Source organism: Aythya marila (genome assembly GCF_965140915.1).
Source record: "Aythya marila genome assembly, chromosome: 1".
Taxonomy (NCBI): Eukaryota; Metazoa; Chordata; class Aves; order Anseriformes; family Anatidae; genus Aythya; species Aythya marila.
The window spans coordinates 124155832-124183441 of NC_139042.1; the positions used below are offsets into that span (position 1 = coordinate 124155832).

The following is a 27610-nucleotide window of genomic DNA, read 5'->3' on the forward strand; positions in this document are numbered from 1 at the left end:
TCTTTCTGAAGAGCAGCCTTGTGTTTAATGCACTAAGAGCAAACCCAGGAAATAGGTAGCCTGTTACACCTAAAAACACTGACAGTACTAGGAAAGAAGAGATAACAGGAGTGTACTCTGTCTTAGAGCTACAGCATCTTAGGTGGCAGAAACAGCTCTGACTAGTATTTCAGAGCCCTCTCGAGCTTTAGACAGGCGACAGACTCAGACACAACAAGCAGGAGATGAACACAGCTTTCAAAACTTATTTTATTCTCATGCATTTACTGACACAGGCAGAATCCCCGTGCAACTTGCAGAAGTCGGGAAACATTCCCCACCATCTCTCAGAAGTAGTCCAGAGGATCATCTCTGGTTTTGCCGGTTTGATAACTGACAAGGCTGGGACCTTGTTTCTTTTGAGGAAGGGCTTCGAACACTCTTAAGTGGGCGTAGCCAGTATAAGAGTCAGAAATTTGGACCTAGAAACCAGAACAGTGGGAGAATGAGGATCATGTCTGAAAATAAAAGATACTCTTACATACTTGGAGGGATATCTTCTCTCAGAAGCTTAAGTTTAGGCATATCTTCACTTCTACTGCAGTGACTCTTAGCCCAACTCTGGATGGTAACACGTGGCAGGAAATACATGGAGAGCTCTGTCTCTACGTATCACAGATTGTAATAAAACACATAAAGAACATCAGACAGATGTTAATGGAAAATCAGGACTTCTTGGGGGTAGAAGCACCAGAAGAAACAAAAGGAGAAAGTTTTTGATGGCATTCCATTTAGCTTTTTGAGATCCTTGTCCATCAGCTTCAAACTTCTCGGGACATTTAGAGCAGGAGACAAAAGCCTAAGTCCTAATGGCTCAGAGGAGGGACAAGATGCAGACACCATATCAGCTCCTAGACGGTACAAAAAGATCTATCCAAAACCTTCACATGGTCTTAAGAACAACCCCAGAGATGCCATGACAACTTGAAAGCCAAGATCCCTTGTCCTTCTTACTGCAAACACACTGCTGCCTGGACAGACAACATGACATGTCTTTGTGCTTGCACGGATGAGCATGAGTGGCTGAAATCACTTTTAAATTGAACTTGCCTTCCCCTCCACAAAGCCCTCACAAAGATTTCCTACACAGTTGCACAGAATCTCCTGCATACAGAGCCAAATGCAACAGGTGCTCAACTCTTAGTGTGTGAGGTCTACGGTATAAAAGGAAGGTTTAATGCCTTAGGCTCTTAAGAGGTCTTTACATGCCTTCTGGTGACTGCAGTGTTGCACTATGTTTGTCGTTGTCTGCATTACATCTCAGCTGTAAATTTGTTGGTAAAATATTAGTGATGTGGAAAATTCCCAAGTGTAAAGAATGGGTCTTGCAACAGAGCTCATTCCAGTTAACGCTAAATTGAAGAAGTGTTTCCTATCACTTGCAAAACTTGGAAAGCCATCATCAGTCACCAGTGCTATAGATTCGTTTTTTAAGTTTGATTGCATATCTGTCTTAACTTCTGAGTAGCTTGGTCATGAGGCTTACAATGGACAGCAGGCAAGTACTTTACACATGTGATTGCCTAGGTCAGCAATAAGCACTAAGGGAAGAAATCTAACTGGGCATGACTTCTGGCTCTACCTCTGCAGCAGATGACACAGAACCAAAGGGTCAACACATGTGCTTGCATATGAAACTAGACAGAAGATTCTGGGCTGCTTGCGTTAAATTTAAAAATTGACTAACTCTCCATCAGATGCTCGGGCTGACCTCAAATTAATCATCGTAAACACTACTGGAGGACACAAGAGGGAATATGAAATCTGCTGCTTTGCCTTCAAAGGCAACAGGAGAGCACAGTTACGGCTAGTTTAGATAATTTGCAACAAGCACAGTGATTTCAGTTTTTATACTTCTATTCTAGAGTAGTGACAGGAATTTTATAAGCAGCTAGAGATAGCGTTAATTCTTGTTGGTCCCATCAGCTTGTCTACATTTGCTTCCCTTTCTTGCTATAAGCCACTATGCAAGTCACCTATACTGTTTGACTACAAAATAATCCCTCTTATAACACATACAAACCTTAATGAAGTAGTTTATTCCAGCAACCACCTGCGTCCTATATACAATGGCTTGAAAGGTGCTATATGTTCTGTTTTCCCTGCTTTCAAATTGTGGCTTCACCTGTATAAAGAAAGGGAAAAAATGGTGGTCAAGTTCACATTTAGGCTTTTCTACCACTCCAATTTTCATGTTTCTAAACACGTGCCTGCAATGAAATAACCCAGAACCATCAAAATAATTCAATTTACAACTAAATCTCCAGCCTTCTTTCCTGGTTCAAGTGTTGCCTCCAGCATTCTTTAAAATCGCACTAGAATTAGGCTTCCTAATAGATTTTTTTTCTAAAAGCTGCCTAGCTAAACCGTTTCCTCCCAAAAACCAACAACATTCCATGCATAAACATCATAAATTCTTCACTACGTAGCAGTTGCAGATAGTGCAGTTTCAGAAGAAAAAATACTATGTGCTGAAAGCATTTACCCTCTCAGTTCAGGTAGATACGTCTATGTGCAGTATCCAAGTTAAGCCCTGTGGATCTTAAAATATGCACAGTTAAAACATTTACTGACTTTTCATATGCATATTAAAAAAAAAAAAAAAAAAAAAAAGTAATAAAACAAGTAACTATTTCTCCTGAAAGAAAGCATAGGGAAAGTTTTAAGTTCATTACCCATCACATTGGTATGGCCCTCTGAGGCAAAATATTCCTACAATTCCTACAATTACGAGGCAGGGAATTAGCAGGGGGACATCTGTGAGCAGTGATGGAAGTCTTTCCAGGTTTCTAAGGCATCACAATTTATGTACCAGTGATTGTTTTGCTACAGTTACTTGCATCCAAATTCCCAATAGAAAGGCATTCACTGCAAAAGTAACCAGAAAACTTATTTCTGTCATCTAGAAAGCATAAGCAATCTTTTGCAGGCCGGGTAACAGCCTCTCCTCAGCACATGACACACGTTAATGGCTTGATGCACGGAAGATGCATTCCAGAAGTCGGGCAGACCAGTGCATAATCACTCAGCAGCCTGCTCAGGCAGTCCCTGGGAGGAGCTCAGCACTTACACCAGGCTGTTTCACACACAGAATAAATTGCCCTTCCCAGCACACCCACCTACAACTCTTTGCCACTCCCATTCCTTCCTACTGAGCAGGTCCCAAAGAGTGCCCTGGTGACATCCAAATCAACTGTTTTCAGTCAGAAATTATCCAATACCTTCAATTCATCATCCTGAGGCTTCTCTTACTCTCTCACTGTTATCATTTACTGAAGTAACTGCCTTTTGATGTTCATCCAGACTAACGAGGCAGGTTCCATATGGCTGCAATTTCCAACCCTCTTCCAGCTGGCTGGGTCTGGGGGCTTCTAAGGTGCAAAAGTTAACTGTGGCATCTTTAGGTACACTTCATTCCTCTCTCAAGACAAAAGAAAGTCAGCTCTTCCCCTCCCCAGGTTTATGATCTCGCCTGGCCTCTGACCACTATTTCCACACTTGTCATTTATGGACAGAGCCTTCAGTAAATTCAGGCAGGCAAGCACACAGCTTCTTAACCCACAAACGGACAAAGACAACATTTCTAAGCCCTTATGTAACAGCTCCTTAAACCCCAAACATTCCTCAGCTTTAGGCAACAGCTATAAAATAAGGAGACTGGATAAAGAGCATTCCCCAACTCACTAAGGTTTAAGGTACAAATGAGGCAAAAGGTGTAAGTAAATAATTATGTAATCCCAAGAGCTGATAGACCTTGAACAAATATAGCTATATATATGGTATATAGGATACTGAGTTATGCAAATCATATCAATTGCTCCTTCTCTTAGTAGATCATAAAATTGTATAGAATTGCATCATTAAAGGGTGACACTTACCTAGCCATAAGCACAGGAGGGCTGCCCCACCATAAGGTTTGCCTTCACAAGAACATTATCCTTAGAGAACTACATCAAAGGCTCTGCAGCAGGGCATGAGCTTTTTCAAAGGCAAATGGCCCGCAAAGGGGAGGGCTGAGAGGAGCAGCAGGGACACCCCTCTCTCACCCTCAGCAGAAGGCAGAAATTCACCTTGCAGAAAATTAAGAGTGAAGAATAATTTGCTTTCATTTTCCTGAACTTACTGAGAATAGAAGAGCACCAAAAATTAGATCAGTCCTCTTCTGGAATCAAACCGAATGCCACTACATTCACATTTCAGATTCTGAATTTGTCCAGGATTTTGTGAACACTAGCACAGATTGAAACAAACTTTTACATTTTAAGGTGCATTTGTTGCCCACTGACCACCAGGCACAAGGTTTCATACCTGCTGTGCACTGCAATAGGGTAGGATTTTGATCACCCATAGCACAGCCCAGCATTAAAAACACAGCTCTGGTATGCTACAGTGCCCTAGCACTGTTCGAAGAAGGCCTTTAACACATTTAACACACCCATTGGTGAAACCTCACAGCCTTCAGCTGTCTGGAGACATTGCCCTCCCTGTCTTACACATGAAGAAACCACAATTGCAAATACACAAAGGTACCACAAACCCTGGCATCATTCTATGGTCTTCATCTGTCTGTGGTCTTCTCTCTGTGCGTAAAAAGGAGTTCGTGATCTATGCAAGTGCTGCTTGCTAAACCACATCTGTCAGCATAGGAGGAACAGTAATCCTGCTCCTGAGCAATTAAATCCATGTCCCACAGACAAATTTAGATAACCCTTTTCCCTCCTGTTCTGCAAACTATCTCTCCTCTGACTAGCCTGTTAGCATCAGCCACCAGCACACACACCAACTCTCCCCCATCTATATGTACAACTACAATGACAGCCCCAGTCTGCCTGTTTTACAGGGATCTCCTGGTTGCAATGCCTCTCCACACAAACAACCCAGCTCACCTTAGTCTGGCTCCCTCATTGCCTGCTGTTAGCCTACAGGCTCACAGGAAACACAAAACAGTGCTGGTGGAAATGCTGTCCACTATGGCACAGCAAAGGAGAGCTTGGAGCCCTGTGCATGCAGCAGTGTGCAGCAGTGTCAGCCAACATCTTCAGCCCCACTACTTCTTCTGTTTCCTCAAGTAGGGCATAAATTATACTTTGTACAGGTGCCAAAGAAGGAAGAGCTCGACCCTTCAGAGTTGTGAAGGTGAAGGGGATTGCTAGGATGGCTTGGAACACCAGATGGGAGGTATGAAAGGAGCTTTCCCATGCCACATTGCCCCCCTCCTGCTCCTCAATGGGTGCTCTCTACGTTTTAGAGTTGCTGCACCACAGAGCATTAGAGAGCATCTCCAGAGGTGTTGTCAACACTGGTGCTTCCAGGAAGGCACCACTCACTGCCTGTAACTACTCACTTTGGCAACTCAGAAGAGGTTTGGCAACTGCTCTCACCCTGTCCACCTTGTGCCAAGCTTGCCTTGCCCTGCGGGCTCAATAGCAGCCCCTGCACCACAGCTGTTATCTCTAGAAAGCACTAGATGCCAGGAAATTTAGTTACACGGCTATTTAGTTATGCCGTGTCCTGCATATAGTTTTTTTTTTCCCACATACACTGCACATGGCTTGTCCTGTCCACATCCTTCAGTGATTAATTTTGAATTAATCACCTTTTGAATTAATTCAGTCAGGTAAAATCTTCTCCCTTCAGATATATTGACATCAGTGCAAGAACAGTAGAGTTGGTCTTTTAACTGTACTCAAAGATTAAGTGAAGGTAGCCAGTACTATGCCTGCCTATGGACAAGGATGAAACACAGAAGTGATTTGGGTTTGTCTTACTTGCACAGTGCCCACGCAGAACGCTGAGAAAAATACTTCCTGGCAAGGGCATTTTCTTCACTTTCAACACTCAGTATCACCACCTGGTCTCCCAGCCTTGGCACAAGATTCACCCTTCACACAGACTTCATCTTTAGATAGGTTGCAACTCACCTGGTCAACAATACGCTGGACTTCTGGAGTAGCAGGCTTAGTTTCAGATAAGCCCCCAGTCATGACAGGCAACATCTCCGAAATGATGGGTGGTTCTAAGGAGGGAAGTCCAGAGCAGTCTGAGAAGAGTCACCCGGCACCTCGTATATATACACAGACACATGTGTCATGGGATCATATGACTTTTAACATATGGAACCTACCACTACCAAAGTGGAGGAGGAGAAAAATGCTGAGAACAGGGGCAAAAATCCATGTAAAGCACTAATGATATTAATAGCAACTATAAAGAGCACATTAAAATCTTATGTGAATAAAGTCTCCATGTCAGTTAGAAAAGTAAACGATATTCTCCCGCCATCCATACCTTAAGATAGTTGGTTAGGGCTGAAACTAGAACCTCTCGTCTCTCCACCCACATGTAGATGACTAGTCCATACACTCAGGAAATGCATCAAAACCACACCCAGCATTTCCCAACACATTTAATATCAGAAGAGAGCGTTCAGCAATTTCCTTAGTGCAGGCCCCATTCTACTTGAAATTGTATTGTCTCAATATCCTTCCAGGTGAGAAAGAGGAACAGATTTTGTTTTACATGCAGTGACATTACATACTTCTGCCTGACCAGAAAGATGCAGAGGCAAAATTCAGAAGGGGAAAAAATTAAGTCCTTGGCTCAGGTAAATACTGCAAGTTAGTTAATTCTGTTCCTTTCCTATCAAACCTGTAGTTAGTTGCATTCAGACAATCAAGATAAAGATTCAATACGTGGTACTATTTATGCTTTTCTTGAAACTCTGGTGTCAGTTTCCTGCTTATTGACCTCCTCACAGGTAACAAGCAATGCAACAGACTGCAAACACATACTTCATGTCTAACTTCAAGGCCAAAAGAGACTTGAAAAGAGCTTTTCTTGGCACAAAGAGCTTGAGATTGAGAAACTAGGGCTGACAGGACTAAATCCAATGGTACACAGATCAAGATAGGGGCGTGTTACAGATAAGGATGTTGCAGAATTCTCCAGAACTGTTATGTAACTGGATGAAAGCCATATGAGGAAAAACTGCTGTCCTAATACCACTTCCTGAACAAAGTGAAAAACATTCACAGTTCTTAGGAATAAAGGGAGTGGCGGGTATTGGAAGTTTCCCATTTTCTCTGAATTCATCACACCAGATGAGGAGATCCTCACAGCCCCGTTCATAGAGGGAACGACAATTCAAGCCAATGAGCTCAGCCTCTTTCTTTTGTACAAGACATTGCTGATTCACTCAAGCACTGATCATCTTCTGCCACATTCCTACCACGTGTCTTATTCACACAGCAAGACAGATGAGCTAGCTAACTGGGAGAGCCAGCTCACCACGCTGAGGCCACAAGTCACAGAGTACATCCAATAACAGCACAGCACCTGGGCTAAACAAAGCCAGTTTAGAAATTTCTCCACTCACCAGGACGCAGATCTCACTAATGCCCTTGGAAGGTATTCTGATACGGTTCCCAAAGCAACACAACCCTTCTGAAGAACTCTTGCTTCTGATTAGTAAGAAATGCACTGAGTACAAAGACCAGAAGAGTTACATTATAACCTCAGGAAGACTGTAGGAGTGAAACTAAAGACACTGATGTTGTGTGGAAGTCATTCATTGGACTCCACATTTCTGGGTTTGTTGGGTTTTGACTTCAAAAATTTTGTCTCAAAATGCAGTGGTACATCTAACACTGGCATGCAGTGCTCTATTCTTGCACATGTAGCTCACTAAGTCATTTTTAAATGCTGACATTTCACAAACTTGTTAATCAGCGGCAACGGGCTATCCAAGGCAATCTAAACCTCTCTCCATGAAGCTTTGGATGCGATGAAACAGCATTTGGAATGCTGCCTTGAAAAAAAAAAGCCATCCTCATTACATCTCTTGCAGAACATTGACAATTTTGACCACATCTCCACTTCAGCGTATGTGACACGTTTGATGTTACATACCATTCCAGCCCATGCTCAGCATTTGCCCAGACTGCAGTTTTTCTTCACGTAAATGTTCTGCTGTAAGCTTTGAGAATCTGTGCTGGAAGAACAGCAATACTGTTCTATATAACTTTAAAGCTGGGTAGCATCTTCTACTTATTCAGCTAACGAAGAAAAAACTTTGCAGCATGTACACCACTACTCTCTGGTTCTATGCAAGCAATTTTAAGTAGTAAACAGAAGCTGTAGTCAATAAAAGTAACAGTACAGTAACAACAACAACAAAAAAAGAATCTAAACCCTAGGATTAGGTATTTATGAGTTATTTTAAAAAAGAAATGAAGCCATCTCCATAGAAATGATAGGGACATCTAAGGGAGTATGTCAGTCCTGTGGTTGCACGGTGATAAGACATGACTAATCTTGACTGGATGAAATGACACATGGTCTGCACCAAATATCATCAGCTGTGAAAGGAAAGCAGTCCTCCATCTGCTGACTGAGGATCTAGTTGGCATCATCACAGCTTCTCATTAAAGTGCTTTTACTTGCAAGTATTTGTTGGGTCCAGCGTTTGATACACGTGACGTCAAGAGGCCCAGTAATTTTGTGCCTACCTTGATGGCAAAGTTGAAAGAGAATTCAATCGCAGACCAAGCAAGATCCCAGAATGAAGAGGAGTCACTAGATACAGACAGTATTTTATCTACACTCATTTAGCGTGGCCCACAGCTCACACCAGTACTGCTTATATTCCACCACAAAACATCCCACCTCACAGACAGCACGTGTGCACCTGCAGCCCAGAAAGCCAACCATGTCCTGGGCTACATTAAAAGCAGTGTGGCCAGCAAGTTGAGGGAGGTGATCCTCCCCCTCTGCTCTGCTCTCGTGAGACCCCACCTGGAGGGCTGTGTTCAGCTCTGGGGCCCCCAGCACAAGGACATGGAGCTATTAGGACATGTCCAGAAGAAGGCCACAAAGATTATCAAGGGGCTGGAGCACCTTTCCTATGAAGACAGGCTGAGGGAGTTGGGGTTGTTGGAGTCAGAGAAGAGAATGCTGCAGGGAGACCTTATAGCAGCCTTCCAGTACCTAAAGGGTGCCTGCAAGAAAGCTGGGAAGGGACTTTTTGTCAGGGAGTGTAGTGATGGGACAAGGAGTACCAGATTTAAACTAAAAGAGGGTAGGTTTAGATTACATGTAAGGGGGTAATTCTTTACTACAAGGGTGGTGAGGCCCTGGAACAGGTTGCCCAGAGAAGCTGTGGATGCCCCATCCCGGAGGTGTTCAAGGCCAGGCCGGATGGGGCTTTGGGCAGCCTGTCTGGTGGTAGGTGTCCCTGCCCATGGCAGGGGGGATGGAATTAGATGATCTTTAAGGTGCCTTCCAACCCAAACCATTCTATGATTTTATGACAGATCTTAACTATCAAAAGATGGTAAAGCTTTTCCTCCTTTCCCATGCCCTAAAGCATGACATGCAATTCCAGTTACTCACCTTAGTGTTCCACTAAGCTCAAGAGCATTCAAACAGCCTCTGATCCATGCCATTTGCCATATGCTGTAAGAGATAGCCCTCTGCACTCAGAGCAGACCAAATAGAGTAATTCAACTTTTTAGTACAACCCTTTGTATGTGACAAGCTGTAAATAACTGGAGAGCACCAAACAGGGACTTAAAAATCTTTTTAGGGTTCAGAACCTTTACCATATACAGGCTTATATAGATCTACTTGCTTAGCTTTATATTCAAATGAAAAATTGCATTAGAGGTTGCTTTTTTTTTCCCTTAGATCTCTCCCAATTAATGCTAAGCTGCACTACCAGAAACACAAACAAATAAACAACCCCCTCCCTCCCACCCTCCCCCCAAAAAAAAAGTCCTACAAATGTATCCCATCCATACAGGTCACTTTTCACAGCATCTGCTTAGCTGAAGTTCTCACACAACTGTTGAGCAGACATCTGGATGGATAAAGGAAGACAGTGATTAATTCCCATTAGAATCTCGAGTTTCTACTGATATACAACAAAAGTTTAATTATTTCAGAGATATTAATGCTACCTTATACGCACTGGCAGAAATTTGTATCATACAACTGGCTTAAAAGGACTGCAGCTGTAGACCCAGACCCTGGAGAGAACAAATATTTTAGGCACTTACATTAGGTGCCAGCCTTAGAGCAGTGACTTTGAAATTAAAACTAACTATTCTCAGCATTTGATTAACGGACCATCTCCTGTGGAAATCAGGTTACTGGCAATTCAGCCCACAGTTCTGAGAAGTACTCGACTTCCACTTTGCTTTAATATTAAAGAATAAACACTAATAAGGATTTATCAGTGTAATAGCAAACTTTTTTTCCCCTTGCTTTCATACTTGCAGAAAAACAATGAATACTTCAAGAGGGAAATGAGAGCTTCATTCAATCAGAGTAAAGCTCTGCTTAGAGCAGTTACAATACCTTAAGGTTTTTTGTTTGTTTGTTTGTTTTTTAAGAAAAAAAGTGTTTCAATATTAGGATTTACACCCTTAAAGAATTAAAATAGATTTCTACTTCATTCTCAAAAAAAAAAGTGTGTCTAAATGACACCACAACCACCACGTTGTCTAAAAAAACAAAGGTGACCATGTAGTCTAAGGATCTCTACTGGACAAATGACTATGGAGATGATACTACAAAGTTCTTTGCAATTTTCAGTGACACAAAGACATTCCTCCAGCTACTTCCTACTCACCCTATGTGCAAAGCTTTTAAGGACATGAGACTACGCAGTCATTTCAGTAGTGTAACTGAATTCCAAAGTGTTTGCGAGATGGTGCCTGTACTTTTAAGGCTCTGATCAATGTTGTTTTTTTTTAAGCATTATTACTCTAACAGAAACAGCTGGTAAGCAAGCACTCCATTTGACTTGTCAGTCAGAGTTAGTAAAAATAAATAAATAAATAAAGTAAAAAATAAAGATATAATCACAGCAATTTCACTTTAGTCATATTTTTCCAGTTTTAAATGATGCTTTCTTTGCTGTACTACTGCAGGGGTGTTATATTTAAAGCTTTCTAAATACAATACAAAAAGCAGATTCAGCAGTATCAGGTATGCACAGCTATTTTCTCTAGATATAATTCACCTACAGAACTAATTTTTTAGAAAAAGGGGTGGAATAGGGACACTAGAGTTAGCTGTCTCCTTCCTAAATGCTGTTCAAATGCATGTTTTCATTTCCAACACAAAGTAGTTTTAATCAACACCACATTCTGTGTTTAAAAAAAAAAAAAAATCCAGAGCATGGTAACAAAGGTGCAACAGCAGCTGCAACAGATGCTGCCTGTCAGCATTAGGGAAGTCAAAGGAAACTTGTATCCACAGGCAGGGTTTGAATCAATGTTGCTAGTGTTGAGTAGTTCAAAAGAAGGCTGGTGGCTTCTTACTTTGATGAGTGCTGAAACTATGGTTGCTTATCATTCTGCAATGTTTATTTCCTTGTGAATTTTTGCACCATGTTCAATGACTGCTTACCAAGCACCAGTTCTGGGAAAACCCTGTCCACACTGCTCAGAGTTGTTTGTTTGTTTAAAAAAACAAACAAAAGCCCAACACTTTCTTCCCCTCTTGGGCTCCTGAAGCTTTGAAGTTTAAGAAAGATACCACATTCCATTTGAAAATTATTTTAATACTATAAAACTCATTTGTTCACATATTTTGTACAAAAGATGAGTTGTTTTCTCTTAATTAGAGGAGAATTATTTAAATTGAGATTCCAGCTAGAGTAGGTCCAAAACAAAACGGGACTGGGTTCTCCTGGCTCTGGAGGGTCCCAGTTCAGCTCGCCCAAGGTCTCTTTCCAGTTTGGCTCTCTTGGTTATGGACCACCTTGATGGAAAGTACTTAACATCATTGACTCTTCGGAGGCTTGTAATGAATTCGGCAACGTTCATTAAATACCTGAGACAGCAAAACAGAAGAGCAAAAGTGAGTAAGTCCATGTGTATGGGATGACCTGATCTTCAGAGCTAGTTCAGGCAACTGTCTCCTCCTGTAGCACCCACTCTGAGGTGCCCAGCCCTGCTGTACCAATAAATAGTACTTACCAAGGCATCTGTCTCCATTCACTTTCTCTCCTGGCTTTACTGAATCCAAAGCTTGCAGCCTGGTGCTGGGGGACTGACTGCACAGCACTAAGAGTATTCTCCCTCAGATAGGGCAGACATAATCCCGGTGGTCTGTCACTATCAAGGATGCTGAAGCTTTTGGTTGATTGGTTGGTGGGAGATTTTGTTGTTGCTGTTCTAAAGAGGGAGGGAAAAGACCAGCAGAAGGATCCTGACCAGCTGTGTTTTGTTAAGTTCACTGTGGCATTGAAACTGGGACATCGCGTTCTTCTCTTTCCTGAGCAAACACACTTTACATTGTTGGGACAGCTAAAAAGAAGTGCAAGTATGTGTTCTTGGAAGCAGTGGTCTTGTTTTTAATTATTTGACTGGGGATGCTGATGTTGCCAGCATCCCCTCAGAAAGGGCACGCTGCTCTCGCCGCATTCACCTTTCTCTGGGTAAAATTTATCACAGAGCCAAAACCTGAAGATCATTTTCATTTAGCTCAAACTTGCAGACCTCGTCAAACAGCCTGCTTAACCTGATGTGGGCCAGTCATTAAATTACAGCAGTTTTAATCAAAAGCACCACACACAGACTCACACCAAAGTTACTGGGGCTGTTTTCACAGGATTTAGTTATTTAAAGTTTTGGCGCCAAACTATCCCGCACACGTCCTGGAGTGTAGCACGAGCTCCACCTAGCACCAAGCTGAGGCACTGGTGGTTATTAGGTCCACCAGCAGCACTCCCACAACGATGTATTTTGCCAGGGTATCCAGGTACTTTTCAGATCTCCAAACGCCTTTGATGTTGAGGATGTCAAGTTGTGTTAAGTCTCCCTTAGGCTTCACATGCTAAGTGACTACTCTTGTCATCTTGGGGAAGTAACGTGTTTTATTTAAAATGTTATTTGAAAGTTTATCTTCCTAGAATTGTCTACTTTTGCAACTGATCTCCTTATTCAGCACCAATGGCAAACTTCAACAAAAGCGAGGTGTGCAGCATGCCTTAGTTATGCATTTATACCTAACAATTTTTAAGTAATCTTTGACTTATCATCAAATTTGGTTCACTTTAAGAAAGACACATTACAAACTAATTCGCATTAAAGAAAAAAATGGAAGTTGTGATATAATTTATTTCACATGCACACACAGCCTGTCTCACTACATTCCCACATGCAATGCAAAGCTCTGGATGAGTTAGGAGCATGTAAAGACCTGAAATCAGGTAACTGATAGAAGGAAACAGCAGAAATCAACAGTCAACAAAAAATTTCCTATTCAGAAGCATTTTAATACTAGGAAGATTGTTCCGCTTCTGTCCAAGTCATTTAATATGACTGTCATAAAGGGTACTGGAAATACACTTTAAGCCACTGTAAGGCCAGCTCTCTCACATCAAACAACATACCAAAAAAAAAAAAATTTCAATTTCCAGCTTGCTATCACGCAAACTTTGAAAGCATCATTATCAGTATCTCTTTAGACCATGAAAGATCAATATTACCATCTTACTAACACTGCCTCCTACTTTTAGGATCATCTACCCACAGATCTCAGTGTGTTGCTCAGTCCAATTAACTCCTATAGTCTACCTGTGAAGTATTACTTTTTTCAGACAAAAAAACACTGTCCAAGATACCCTAAAATGCATGTTGCTATGTAAAAGTTTGATTTTGATGTCTTATGTAGTAATACAAAACACTCTGCTGATAAAGGTGATATATAGAGACTAATGCAAATGTGTTATTTTGGAACCCAACTCACCCTACGCCTTTTTAAAATAAAACTGACAGTAGAGTTGCCATGAAATGTTCGCCACTGGTGGCCTGTAGTGCGTTGTTAAAGATAGAGCATTTCTGAGTTTTATCCAAACTGGCTCTAAATTCATTAAACTTAATGCACTAATTAATTAAGGGCATGACTAGCTTTTTCTCTTTTAGCTTTTTCCATTCAGTATTGACTGGGAAACCCTTTAAACACTCATCTGTTCAGTCTCCATGGTGCTCCATTACGGTGACTAGACCTCCAAGAACACCCAAGACTTAAAGCTCTATTGCATTTATCCTGATGCAAACTTCAGGGCTAAAATCCTAAAGCAGAGATTAAGAAAGGAGCTGCGGCAAGTGTTAGCTCTCTGCAAAAAAATCTTTTACATTTAGCAAGGGAACGAGGTTACTTATGCAGAATTGAGAACTCTAGAAAGCTAGGACAAAGCACAAAATCATGCTACAAGTGAAATGCTGCAGCAAGAGAATATGCAGGGAGTGCTTCACAGTCCCTCCTCCCCACTGAACCAGCCACATTTCTTCCCTTCACAGTGCAACTGAGAAGCTTTGGTGTCTGCTTGTACAAATAGGAAAATGACTGAGCGCTTTCCCTACTTTCCCCAGTGCTGCCCTCACCTATCTCTAGTCCACCTGCCTCCTAAGGCATCAGTCCCACACCTGCAGTGCAGGACAGTTCAAACCCACAGCAAAGAACAACACCACTTTGGTAAATGACTGAGTACCTTCCAACTTCTGTCGTTTACCACTTCTTCGACGTTCAGCTCTGACTGCATCAATTTCAACTGCAGAGAATAATAGACAAAGAAACAGGTTAAAGCCAGTACCAGGTGTGCATCCCATCCAATGGTACAAACTGAAGGCGGTCATCCTGAAAGCCTGGTCCCTCCATTCAGCCAATGCTTTGGGTATGCTAGAGTTGTCCACAAGATGCACTGTGAAGGCAGACTTGCAATGCAAGCCTTGCAGAAATAGCTACTGGTTACTAATTCTCCACTTTTAAATATTGCCCATCAAGACTTGCCAGCATTTAGCTGATTAACCTTCACGGCTTCACCAACAAAAATAACGATGCCAAATTCAAGCACTCAGCACAGGGAATGGTAGTGCTAGGGTTAGCTTTGCAGGCTGGAGTTCTCATTCTTCCACACATGCATTATTAGAGTCAAATAGGACAGCTGGCAACAAAACTATGATGGAAATCAATCAGATTCTTGATTTAGGATTAAGATCACGAAGACACCCCCTCTGCTTTCTTTGCCGTCTACTCTGTGTACTGACCAAAAAAGGATCTACAAGAACAGATCATATATGTTCATGTTCTCTGAACCATTTACTATGGTACGTGATCACAGTAGGACAAATCAGATTTACATAGATCCAAGAAATGCCACAATAAGCAGTACTTGAGCACTCGCTCAATCCGTGAGAACTTTTTTTCACCTCTGTTAGTAACTCCAAGGGGCACTCGTGACAGCTGCGTTCAGATGACCTGTGGGAATTTGACCCTGCCACACATTCCAGAAGCAGTAGTAGAGGACTTAAAGCCCAACTACCATTTATGCCTATGTTTGGGATTTATTTTTGTTGGAGTTTTAGACTCTAGAATGAATAAATTTTAAGTATGTGGCTCTAATTCGAGAGCTGGTGAACAAATACAAACCAAGAGGGCAATTACATTAAAAAAAAAAAAAAAACTCCAAGCAGGATGTCCAGACACACACACACAGCTTATATAGGTGTTGGATGAGCTTTTACCTACTCAAAAGGACTCCAAACTGTTTGAAATAATAACCCAGCATTAACAGGGTTGCTAGATGACCAGCATTAGTCTCTATAAAACAACTGGAGATCTTGAACATTTCAAAGAAGGGCTCTTCCTGCTGGAATACATGAATAGGTTTACAGTTGCCAGCATCGTCACATAACTCAGCTTTGACACCAAGCCTCAGCAAAACTACTATACAGCCTGTTGCTTACGGTTACAGACCCAAACAGGAGTGCAATCAGAGTTAATCAACAAGGCTATACAGGTGTTTGTTTGTTTCTAAATTTGCATTTTTTTCCCCTCTCCTCCTAAAAACATACTCCAATGTTTTTTAGCAGGCCCCACTAATTCACTTCATAAAGCTAATACTTGTTAAGCTATATGTTTTGAACTTGGAGAATTAATTTGGGTGGCTATGACATTTCATATAAAAGAAATAAGATGATACCAAATTAATACAATAATCAAATGATAGTTTTATGTAAGTAACCTGAAAGAATTGACTACTAGACCCACACAGTTCCAAGGTTTTTTAAGCAGTGACCTAGAAGCAGTAACTTTATACGAAGTCCTCCATTTTGTAGCATTAACAGTATGCAAAAAGTATAAAGAACAGACCTGTATTTCTAACAAATATATATTTAAAATGAGTAATCTTAACTGTAGGACATATTCTCCCAAGAGAGCTTATTTGAGTTCCAGAAAAAAAAAAAAAAAAAAAAAATGAACTCATGATGAAGGAAAAGAAAAAAGTAGAAATGGAGAAGAAACCACTCTCAAAATCAAGTGCAAATTTGAGGTCATCTGATCAAAGGACTTCTGGGATGTTTCCAAATTACAGATTTCTTTTAACGTTTGAAATCACGTCCAATTATTAAACATTATCATTGAGATTCTCCTATTGGTTTCAGCAGTAGGTTTCAGGCTCAGTAACTAAGTGATTTAAAGAATTGACTCTGGAAAAAAAAAGAAAAAAACTTATAGGAAATATTCAGCTATCATTTCAGTAGACCAAAAGTAATATGGATGCTTATTAGAAGTTCTGTAACTTAGGCTTTAAGAACAAAACCACTTGCCTGCCATTTGGTTCTTTAAATCTGAGCTCACAACAGAGCACTTCTCTGAGAGCATGTCAAACATGCTCAATGCCTGGGAAAATCAGTAGCTAGTTTGTGAACCCCTGAACTCAAGTCATCTCTCCAGAAAGCTCTTCGATTACAACTGCATCAGCATTCAAGTGCTCTGCAAAAGACCACTTCTTTCCACTTCTGACAGTCCATCTAATTCACCTCTGGTGAATTCGCTTTCCATCCAGAGGCCATAAGGTTGAGAAGGTTTGAACATTAAAATTCCTTGTGCAAAGCCAGAAATCACTCTCACAGCATAAAAGCTAAACACTAAACAACAACAAAAAAAATGGCTTAAGTGGAATTCAAGGTTGACTAACAGCTCCTCACAGTGGACAGGAACTCCAGTTAATACACTGAGTAAGAATAATGCTTCTCAGGGTGATGTTGAATAGGGACAGCTTTAAGTCTGTATAACTGTGTGGTGCAAGAGACAAACATGAAAGACATTTCATTATCTTCTAGTGTTTGCATCTTGGCACACATCCACCATTTGCAGATAGACTACTTTTCACAAAATCTCAAAAAAGGTAAAAGGAACCTCTGGGCATTTTGAAGAGAATAAACAAGCCCCAGTTGAGTTGTACACTAAGTGGCGTTAGTCAGTGAAAGTTAGAGTCCACTCTGGAAGAGCATGCATGTTTTGCTATGCATTTGTGTAATAGAATCTCCAAAAATGTTCAATTTACAGGATAAAAGCAGTTCTGTTCTGAGTGCCAGCGAAAATACCACTCACAAACCCATCTGACAAGAACCCAGGACAACACTTAAGTCAGAACCCCCTTCAGGTTCCCTCCATCACGGAAATCTTTCAAGTTGGGAAAGACTCACTCTGACTTCTAAGTGACCACACAAAATCCCCACCACTCACCTTTGTCTGCTCTTTCCTGAGTTGCTTTAATAACGCTACGTCATCTTGTGCCTTTTCCCTCTCTTCTCTGAGAGTTTTCACTACACTGGAAGTCTGAGCGATGCAGTTTTTGATGATTCTCTCTCTGTTGGTGTGAGCTTCCATCAGCTAAGTGGGGATGAGACAAAGTCACAACAACTAGGTCAACTACCGAAGGGAAAAAAAAAAAAAAAAAAAAAAAAAAAAAAAAAAAAGCTCTGAGTTACAACCTGAGTTACAAATTTAAGAGACTTTCTGAAGTTAAGGCATTGCTATGCCTGCAGAACTCCCTTTTACTCTATAATCTACACAGAAGCAATGTTGCTTTGAGCAGTAGTTACCGACGTGGACTGATGGTAAAAGTCAAAGATACACGATAAGAGTCTGACTTTTGGACCACAAAAGTGCGCCAGCACCCATTCTTAAAAGAAAGTGGGGTGTCTGCAGTACACCTCAAAGGACTGGTATTGCAGGACAAGCAAGTCCACAGCATGGTTTAAGAGTGAAGTAGCTTTCGCATGCGTGTGGTTTAGCTACGTAGGGAAGTCAGGCGTGCCATTATGAATGCATAAAGCATGGTGCATCAAGGGTCTTTTCCTTAGAAAAGGAGGCGTGCAGCTTTAGCGGCTAAAGAACAGAGCAAAAACTCGGAAAATAAGTCGGAGGTTAAAGAAACAGACACTTACAGACTGGTAGAGCGCTTTACACGTCTGGCTGGCGTCGACTTTCCCGACGAAGGAGGCCGTAGGAATCGTAGTGTTCAGCTCGTGGACGATCCTGTCGTCGATCGTCCTCATCACCCTGAGCAACTCCTGCATCAAATAACAATATAAATAAATAAATAAATAAATAAACAAATGCATGCTTATGCAGTCCGGGCCACGAAGGGCAGGCGGGCGCCCCTCAGGGCGTCCCAGCGGCCTGCTGCGCCCCCTGCCTGCCCCACACACACGGCCGGGGGCTGCCGCCGGGCGACCCGAGCGAGGGCCGGGAAGACCGAGGAGGGACCGAGGAGGGACCGAGGGGGCACCGGGGGGGGCAGCCCGGGCGGCCACGCGTGGCGACGACCCTCGGCGGGGAGAGGAGGAGGCCCGCAGGCCCGGCCCGGCCCCCGCCCGCCCCGCTCTCGCTACCTGGAACTCGGCGAAGTCCTCGCAGCCCGCCGCGCTGCTGGGCGCCGCCATATTGGCAAGGCCGAGGGCGGAGCGGGGGCCGGGGCCGGGGCGGCACCGGGCGGGGACGGGGAGCGGGGAACGGGGAGGGAGGGAGGGGGGGAGGAGGAGGAGGAGGAGGAGGAGGGGGGGGGGTGACATTGAGGGGCCCCGCGCCGCGCTGCGGGCTGCGGGCAGCGCCATGTGGGGCCGAGCCGGTGAGTGCACGGCCCTGCAGCGGGCCCGGAGCCGGGATGGGGGCCAAGGGGGTCCGGGGAGGGGTCTGTGGGGCTGGGCGGCCGCCGGGGGTGCTGGAGCTTGAAGCCCGGGGGCCTCCGAGCTGGATTAAAAAGTCAAAAAGGGAGGGGGGGGGGGAAGGTTCGTGCCTTTTTGTTTTGTGTTTTCTCCTCAGAAAACCTTGGGAACGGGTTTGGTTTTGAGGGTGCCTTTTTAATATTTTTTTTCCTATACTTGAGAAATTTTCCAGCATAAAGAATACTAAAAAAAAAAAAAAATACCCGTTTACATATATATATATATTAATTTATTTACTACCCCTTTATCCTCCAAAACTTCATTTCTTTTCCCTCAGAAATTTCTCGCCACATGGTGAATTGAAAGGTTTTTTCCATTAAAACAGCACGTTTTGCTCTATAAGCCTCCCGGCGCAGTATCTCAGCGCTGCGAGGTCTGGCTTCTGCCGTGGTAGCCCCCCGTCAAGTCACTGACTTGCTTCTGCAATGTGACAAGGCTGTCAAAATCCTGGTGCACAGCCCTTGAAAGAGCCCTGCCCGAAGTCTATCTGATGCCTAGGAATAGATAAGTGCCTTGAAGTGGTGATACGTTCGTAGCACGTCTTAGAAATTGCTCGTAGGCTATAATCTGTCGGTCCAGTTTTCCTACGTGTGCTTAACAGGTAAGCTCCAGCGATGGTTTATGGAGTTGTCCTTAATTTCTTTCTAAATCTGCCTAAATCTGCAGTTACAAATCTGCAGCCTAAATCTGCACAGTATTAGGTTTGTACCCGCTTCTTTTACTTCTGATTTTCCCCTGCAGGTGGGGAGGAGAAACAACCTCCTACATCCCACTTCCAGCATTCTCACTCTCTACTATTCTGAGTTAGATTTAACCCCCTTTGCTTCTTCTGCTTTCTCTTCCAGACAGGGCAATTAAACTGCTGGAAAGAAACATTCCCTCAATTCTGAGGTTGACTAGAGGAGTAGATCCGAAGGTAAACAGAAGGCTTTGCAGCAAACCTCTCCAAGAAGGTCCGCCTCAGCCAAGAAGTAAGTTTCTGATAAAGATCGCGGCACGTCTCATGCTTTGAAATATTTAAGTACTCGGGCCGCAGTCATCTGAACAGGCGTTTTGCAGACATGTATACCAATATCCCTGATTTTGTGAGAGGGAATTCTAATCTTTAGGCTGTTAAGGATGTTACAATTAGCAATGAGATCTTGTTTTTTAACAAAGCCAGGGGGCAATTTTTTGTCTCGTGACAATAACACAGCTTTTGCTTTGTAGCAGGTCATTAGTATTGTATTTGATGTACAGCCCTGCACTCTGAGGCTCTTATCTGTGCTCTAGAACAGACTGTTCAGCCCCGATGTAAGCTGTGGGTGTTTAGGAATATTATACTAGCTAAAATACTTTTGCAGTTTTCCACAGTAGAACCAGCTCCAGCTGTTCACAAATGTGAACATGCCCAGCAGGAGAGAGTCAGTCTCGATCATTGGCTTAATTCGTGTTAAAGGTGAAATTGGTCAGGTAAAGCTCGGGTGTTGAGACATTTTGTAACTGATTAGAGCACAGTTTTGGGGCTCTAATCAGACTCCTCTATAACTGTTTCCCTACTTCGCCTGTTGATGCAAGATAAAAGCAGCATACAGATGTGAAGCATTTTGCATACATCTGTGTTAAAAGAAAATAAAATCAGTAACTCAGCTGTACTAAGTAAGACCAAAGGTCTGTTTAACAGTGTCACTCTCCAGTAGTGGCCAGTGAAGGCGGGCCTTTACATTTTTGTGAGGACTAACAGGAATGGTGATCAATAGCAAGGCTCTAAGAAGTAATATAGAAACAGGGCAAACATAGTGTTTCTTCCCTAGACTGCTGTCCCAGAGGTGAAGTCTTTGTTTAATGGTCCTTGTTGGATTTTTCTTTCCTAAATTTTCCCAGTATCTTGAAGCTGTATCTATTTTTAGCATCCACAGCCTCTGGGAAGGAGTTCCTCAGCTGAACTGTGCTTTGAGAAAATAAGTACAGGCTTGTGTTTGTTTTTGAGCCTGGTACACGCTGTTTTCCTCCAGACAGTCATTCCAATCCGTGTTCTCAGTGTGAGGTTAATTCTGGCACCCTCCGTTGTGATGAAGGGGCTTTCAGTTAGTGCTTTTCCAGGCTGCAGGGTCTCGGTCTATTACATTGTTTCTTACATGTTGGCCATTCCATAGCTGTGATCACACTTGAGAATTTTCTCTGTGCCCATTCTAGTTGGACTGTTTTTGAGATGAGGGATCAGCGTCTTGCACACTTTTCAAAATGCTGGAGCCATCTTTTTCATACAGTGGCATAATAAAGCTATTGTGTTGGTCTGCGTTCATTTCCTTGTCATTGCTAATAATGCCTTTTGCCTTTCTGTTACTGAACTTTTCCCAAAACCTCCTAGAAACCCCAAGGACTTACTTTCCAGCAATAATGGTTAGATTAGAGTTTGTCCTTTGTATGTGAACTGGAATTGCTTCTTCCTTACATAAATGGGAGGGATTTTCACTGGATTTCACTGAGTTGGGATTCTGAAGTCTTGCAGATCTTCACCCTTAGCCATCTTCTCAATAACATAGCGTTGTCAGGAAGCTGTGTATCCAACACTACTTCCTAGTTCATTTATGAATCCACTAAGCAACATACATCCATGAAGAACATATCCCATTGTTGTTTTAATGATTATTTTTGCACTTTGTATGCTAGATTTTAATGTTATGTATAGAAAAACCTTCCTGTTTTATTCTAAATATTTTGTATTTGGAGGTTGAAAGACTGAACTGAAAATTAAGGATCTTATCTTTATTTATAGTAATTTGTTTTTAATATCTCCAAATAAGATAAAATCCTACTATCCATGTAAAACTTAAAATACTCTTATGCTATGGTGGAGCATATTGGCTTTTCTGCAACAGTTTCATTTCATTTAATTTCTTTAAACTAATTTAAATGTAGTAGAAAACTATATCACAGCAGCTTAGGAAGCATAGATGATGGGGCAGGTTCCATAAATTTAGAGTTGTAAATATTCAGAGCTTGCCTTGGGCAAGATTTGGCTTTCCTACCATGGCCTCAGTTTAATCCATATTTAGAAGTTCATTAATCTGACTATGTGATAAATTTTTGTTCTGTAACCTACTCTAGTAATTGTACTTCATTGCTCAACCTAACTGGTTTATTACAGCTGCGGCAATTCAACTTTTCTGACTTTCTATTTTTTTGTGGATTTTTTTGTTTGTTTACCTTATTTTATTTTAGGTCGGTCTGCTTTAAGGGTACCTGGACACAAGCCGACAAACTGGGAGAAAAAATGTTTGTTGTGGGCAGGCCATTTCAAAAAACCAGAGGATATACCAGAGACTGTCTCGTAAGTGCCAGTTTTGAAGCTGTAAGAGAAGCATTATTTTCACAGGAATATGTTACTTGAATGCAATTCATAAATACCTTTTCTTAACAGGAATGGGTTTCCACAGCTGAAAATTCTTATGCTGCTGTGACTGTTCTATCACCTTGTAGATAAGATTATATGACCCGGGGAATTCTATTTTGATATATGTGCATTTAGATTTTTCTGAAGGGATGGCCGGCATCTCTCAGTTGTTTCATTAGAAAAACAACACATTTCAATTAATCTTTATTCTTCCAATCAAAAAAGTTTTTTGTAAATATTGGCGTGAGCTTTCCATAGTGTTTTTCTTAGTATGTCAAAGCCTAATGCATGAAATTTTCATGATATAGCCATAAAATAATTGAAATGCATTTAAAAACATTTATTAATTAATATCTGGATGGCAGAGGCCAACTTTCTTTACTCTTGGCGTTTAAACTAACAAATAGTGGAAAGGTTCCCTTGCAAAAAAAAAAAATAGTCAAAATTTCCCCATTGCTGGTGAAACACGAATGCCAATGCTTTGTCCTGTGTGCAACGTAGAAAATAAAACTGGATGTTCTATTCTGCCTATCTAAAATGAAGATCAAAGTTTTTAAAAAAATGCAATTATTAGTTTAAAAAACATTTCTAGTGTTAGTATAGTTGTTATCTCTTAGAATACACTTCTAATGTTTCTATGTATATATATTTATTCAAAAGATTCAGTCGATCTTTTATTACTTAGGTGAGCAAGTTATGTAGCTCCTGTCTAAAGGTACTCTGTTTGGATGCATAGTATAGGGATTGAAAATACACCCATGTATCTAAGCTTTTTCTAAATGTATCACAATGTTGAAAATTATTCAGTTTTGTTTTGGACCATTTTTCTTGAAATTAAAGTTTGAAATAAAGTTTTAAATCATTATAACATTAAATTATGTCAATTCCTATATTTTTGCATAAAAAATACCTGTTATAAGTGTTTTTAAGAAAACAGAGTTATCAGACTGAGTGAAGGCATTGACTGTGCATCTAAAATCATGCTTTATTGAAAGGACAAACCAACTTCTGATAAAAGCTGATCATTTTTGCAAGTGCACAGGTTGAATCAGTGGTTTTGTTTAGGGAAATAGTTCAGCCAAAGTTGAAAAGACGGTTAATAACTATAAAAACACAAAAGCTTGTTTTTTCGCTAAACTTCGTAAGATTCGGGTGTAAGGGCATGTGATACAACCATATCTTGCAAGTTATGTTCATTAAAAGTAAATAATTTATTAAACAAAATAAAAGCTAATCTTAGCCACTGAATTAATTTTTAAGTGAAAATTGCATTCAGATAACTACTTTTTCCTCTTGTATAGTCTAGCACACACAAGGTAACTCAAAAATAAAAACTAATAGTTTTTAAATCTGTGCATTTCAGCTTAAGTGCAGCCAAGAACCAAAGTTTTTCATCCCAAATTATTTGCAAAAACAAATAACCTGGAAGCTAAATTATAAGCTTGATACTAGATCGACACGTTCTCTACGATTAGAAATTTTCTCGGATCAGTACTATGAAATGGTGATCAAATCACTCTCACATTCCTCTTCAAAAGACCAAAATGTTTTTAATTCTCAGGTCTTACGTGATTTACCATGCTGAACCATTGTGGATCCCTTGGTGTCTTTTTCCTCCAAGTATAAGGGTTAAAATGTGATATGTTTACATATTTACTGGTGTTTGTGTACAGTATTAGCCTCCCAGTTCTGTTAAGTCTATTATCCATGTTAGGCTTAGCATATAATTACCTCGTGTGATGCATTTTTGTGCCGTTACGTTAATGCTTCTCCAGTCCCCTGTAATTTTATAATACGCCAAATTAAATCGGTGAGAATATTAAACTTCCTCAACAAGAAAGTCAACTGCTCTAAATTCTGCAAGGAGAATTAAATACATAGGACTAAGTCACTGTAAAACACATCTGGAAATTTTACACTTCATTGGCGTTCCTTATATGAACTTCTTATTTGTAGTATTTCAGGTGCAGGTTGGTAGAATGATCTTCAGTACAGTTGGAAGACTTTAATAACTGATATTCTTCTTGTGGAGGACTTTTGTGTTCTAAAAGATAACCATAGACAAGGCAACAGGTTTCCTAAAGGAGTGGCACAGCTACTGGTACATCTGGATAAGCATGCTGAAATATGGAAAAGATTTAAAGGAGTTACCTGTCCAAAAGCTATGTTGGAAAGCTTACAGTCCTCAATGCCTCTCTAGTTTCCTACAAAAACAGATTACTTTAAGTCTGTTTCACCTAGCAGAAGGGAAGTTGTAACCACGGTCTTCTACCATGTCCTATCCAGAATTTCTAGGAGTATTATGTCTAGCAGCCAGTGTGAAATCTAAAAATAGCATTATCAAATGCTGTAGTAGAGGAAGCCTTCTTTGGAAAATAGACGGTACCATAAATGAAAGCATTTTGAACCTCAGGCAGAAAAAACTGTTAAGCTGTGAACGTATTTCCCTATGTCTAAGAAGCTCAGACTGTTAAACAACATATTTTATTCCTGCTGACAAATGTTTTTTACCATGCTTCTGCTATTGAGGGAACGTGCATATTTTACAGTGCTAAAATACACTGAAGTTCTAGTATGGATAGGGCACTTGCTGTCTTCACAGACTTTAGGAAGTGGTAGTGTTAGTAAACTAGTACTAATAAAAGCATCCCTCTCTTTTTCCTGTCCTCCCTGCAGTGAACATACATACTTAAATACTGCAGCCTTCTTTCCCTTGCATTCCCTAATAATTAAATAGTTTAAAACATTGGGTTTGTTCCCAGCTTTGAGAAAGCCCTTTGTTACCGTGATTTTGTATATCCCAAAGTAGCTAGGAATCAGATATTCCCATTCCTTTAAAAACTTTTTAATTTTTTCTTTTTTTTTTTGTGGAAAGAGCCAAGTACTGTTAGCATTATACACAGAGTGCATACCTAGATTATACAGGTAGCATGGCAGGAGAAATCAAACAACTAGCCAATGGTTTATTTGGGTCTCCAGTAATGAGTCTGTTCTTTTATTATTATGTCTTGAGGATTGAAGCAATCAGAGCAGCACAGACCACACTGCGCGTGAAGGTCAGCTATGTAATGATTGCCTTGACTATACTGGGATGCATAGCGATGGTGATCAGAGGGAAGCAGGTAAGCACAGATTTTTGGCTGGTGAGTGCAAATGAATCTCAATATAAACTCATTTGGATTGTTAGTACTGTTTGTCCTTCTTGTTCCCTAACCCTCACTGATTAATTCCCAAGTCAGAAAAGGGTGATGTCACTGCTAAGACCATATAAGCAAAAATAGTCCTTCCCCCCTGCCCCTCAGTGCAGTACTTAATCTTATCTTGTACTGATTTAATTCCTCAGTTTTGCTGACAGGCTGCAAGAACTTGAAAAAAAAGAAAACCTTCTCTTCTGACAGTCTGGTAGGCAAGTAAATGCTCCTTGGGCCTATAGGATCCATACACCATTCATTTTGTGGATTTATTACAAACACCTCTCTACACACTGCAATGCTTAAAGAATCAACGTAATAGAAACAGCAGATGGGTGTATTTCTTCACACACAGAAATCTCAAAATCTTTGTAAACAGTGGGGAGGTGGTCAGCAGTAATTCTGTGCCCTTTAATTGTAGTAAAGTCTCTCTTTATTGAGGATGGAACTAATTTTTGAAAAAAAAAAAAAACAGTTTATATTATAGAAAAGTTTCCATGTCCTGTAGATGCCAAGCGTCTTTCACTTATATATAATTTGTCATGATATCTAAGAAGTAGATATCTAAAAGGTATCTAAAACTAGGTCTGTGATTTAATTTGCATCATTCGAGGTGAGGAAGTGTAAAGTTTAAGATTCCAAGTGAAGGACGGGTTAGTCATGCTTTAATTTTGTGCTTTTTAACATAATTGGTAAACTATTAACTTTGTTATTTTATAAAGAAACGAGCACTTTTTGCACACTGAAGTCTCAGCATCATTAGTCTCAAAGTCTAAGAACATGAATATAATGCATGCAGCTTATTGTCATGTTGCTTTGGGGGTTAAAAAAAAAAAGCACAGGGCTAACAGAAACACAGTCCACTACATTCTTTTAAGAATGACTAGAAGCTGAAAACCCTGCACTTCTTAAAGCATCTATACAGACAGAACCATAGCGTATGCTTCCTCTCTCTGCAGCCGTTCTTCTGATCACCATGTTCCAATCTTCTTTTTATTGACAACTAAGTTACTAGCGAAACATTATTAACTGAGTCTTAGTTAATAAAGCACTGCAAATTATTTAAGTGTCAAGTATAATTTCTACTTGTCAGCATTTGCCTATCAAAATGAAAAGGATTCATCACTCTGAAATCAGTGGAAAGGTTTTTCTTTTGCCTTAGCAGAAGAAATCAATGACTGGTAATTCCCAGAACATTTTCCTCTTAGGTTTACATAATACGAATGCAAACACCGGAAGAGGAGAGATGCTTTGGGACCCTTGTTTTCACAGCAGCTGGAATCTATTTAACTTCTGCTTTTTTTCCAGTGTCTCTGACTTCTGAGGACCAGAGATTAATATTAAATATTGACTAGAAGCCCAGAATACATCTGCTAGTGCCATTAACAGAAGGGCTTAATTTATTCCCAGAGAAATGATAAATGTAAACTAATCTCTAGATGCTGTATTTTAACCTTCTCTCTTCCTGTCACTAAAGCTGACAGAACTGTGCCTTGGTAGTTCTCTGTGATTGGCCAGATACTTTGAAAAAATTGATTCAGTGGTTTTGTGAATTGTTTTGAGAAATATCATCACAATTGTTTTCTGTGGTACTTTGGGTGACACCTTCTGCTTCTTTGTCATATATTGTAGGCTATAAAAAGGCATGAATCACTTACAAGCATAAACTTGGAGAAGAAAGCTCAATGGAAAGAAGAAGCTACTCAGAGTACATCTGCTAAACCGTAGAGGAAGAAATGGAGAAACCAAGGATGGTGAAAGAAAAACCTGAAGTCCTGCTCAGCTCTGGGAGGAGGATATAGTCACATCGTCCTTGTATGTTCTATACTCTTGTGTTCAAGAATGAATACTTGTGATCATTAAAAACAGAAACATCTGGTTTTCTTCCTGGTACCTTCCCCTTTCCTCCCAACTCTCTTCTTCAAGCCATGTAATTTTATTTCCTTCATTAACTTAATTGAAGTAATAACTAACGT

At 40.9% G+C, this 27610-nt stretch overlaps 3 protein-coding genes across 3 annotated transcripts; 1 reads left to right on the plus strand and 2 right to left on the minus strand.

The window, feature by feature from the left end:
* Positions 1-231: 231 nt before the first annotated feature.
* LOC309891859 (cystatin-A-like) lies at positions 232-6072 on the minus strand. The gene is made up of 3 exons (XM_082784746.1): positions 5961-6072; positions 2063-2164; positions 232-461 (listed from the first exon to the last, which is right to left on the minus strand). Exons 1-3 carry the CDS (start codon positions 6033-6035, stop codon positions 327-329), a joined length of 312 nt encoding a protein of 103 aa, XP_082640872.1. The 5' UTR covers positions 6036-6072; the 3' UTR covers positions 232-326.
* Positions 6073-11584: 5512 nt separating this feature from the next.
* MIX23 (mitochondrial matrix import factor 23) lies at positions 11585-18847 on the minus strand. Its single transcript, XM_082757482.1, has 5 exons — positions 18735-18847; positions 18288-18413; positions 17584-17730; positions 14543-14602; positions 11585-11877 (listed from the first exon to the last, which is right to left on the minus strand). The coding sequence occupies exons 1-5, from the start codon at positions 18783-18785 to the stop codon at positions 11827-11829; spliced, it is 435 nt and encodes a 144-aa protein (XP_082613608.1). The 5' UTR covers positions 18786-18847; the 3' UTR covers positions 11585-11826.
* Positions 18848-18916: 69 nt separating this feature from the next.
* On the plus strand, positions 18917-27527 carry FAM162A (family with sequence similarity 162 member A). Its single transcript, XM_082774216.1, has 5 exons — positions 18917-18970; positions 19913-20038; positions 22272-22380; positions 25457-25565; positions 27267-27527. Exons 1-5 carry the CDS (start codon positions 18955-18957, stop codon positions 27360-27362), a joined length of 456 nt encoding a protein of 151 aa, XP_082630342.1. The 5' UTR covers positions 18917-18954; the 3' UTR covers positions 27363-27527.
* The last annotated feature ends 83 nt before the right edge of the window (positions 27528-27610 follow it).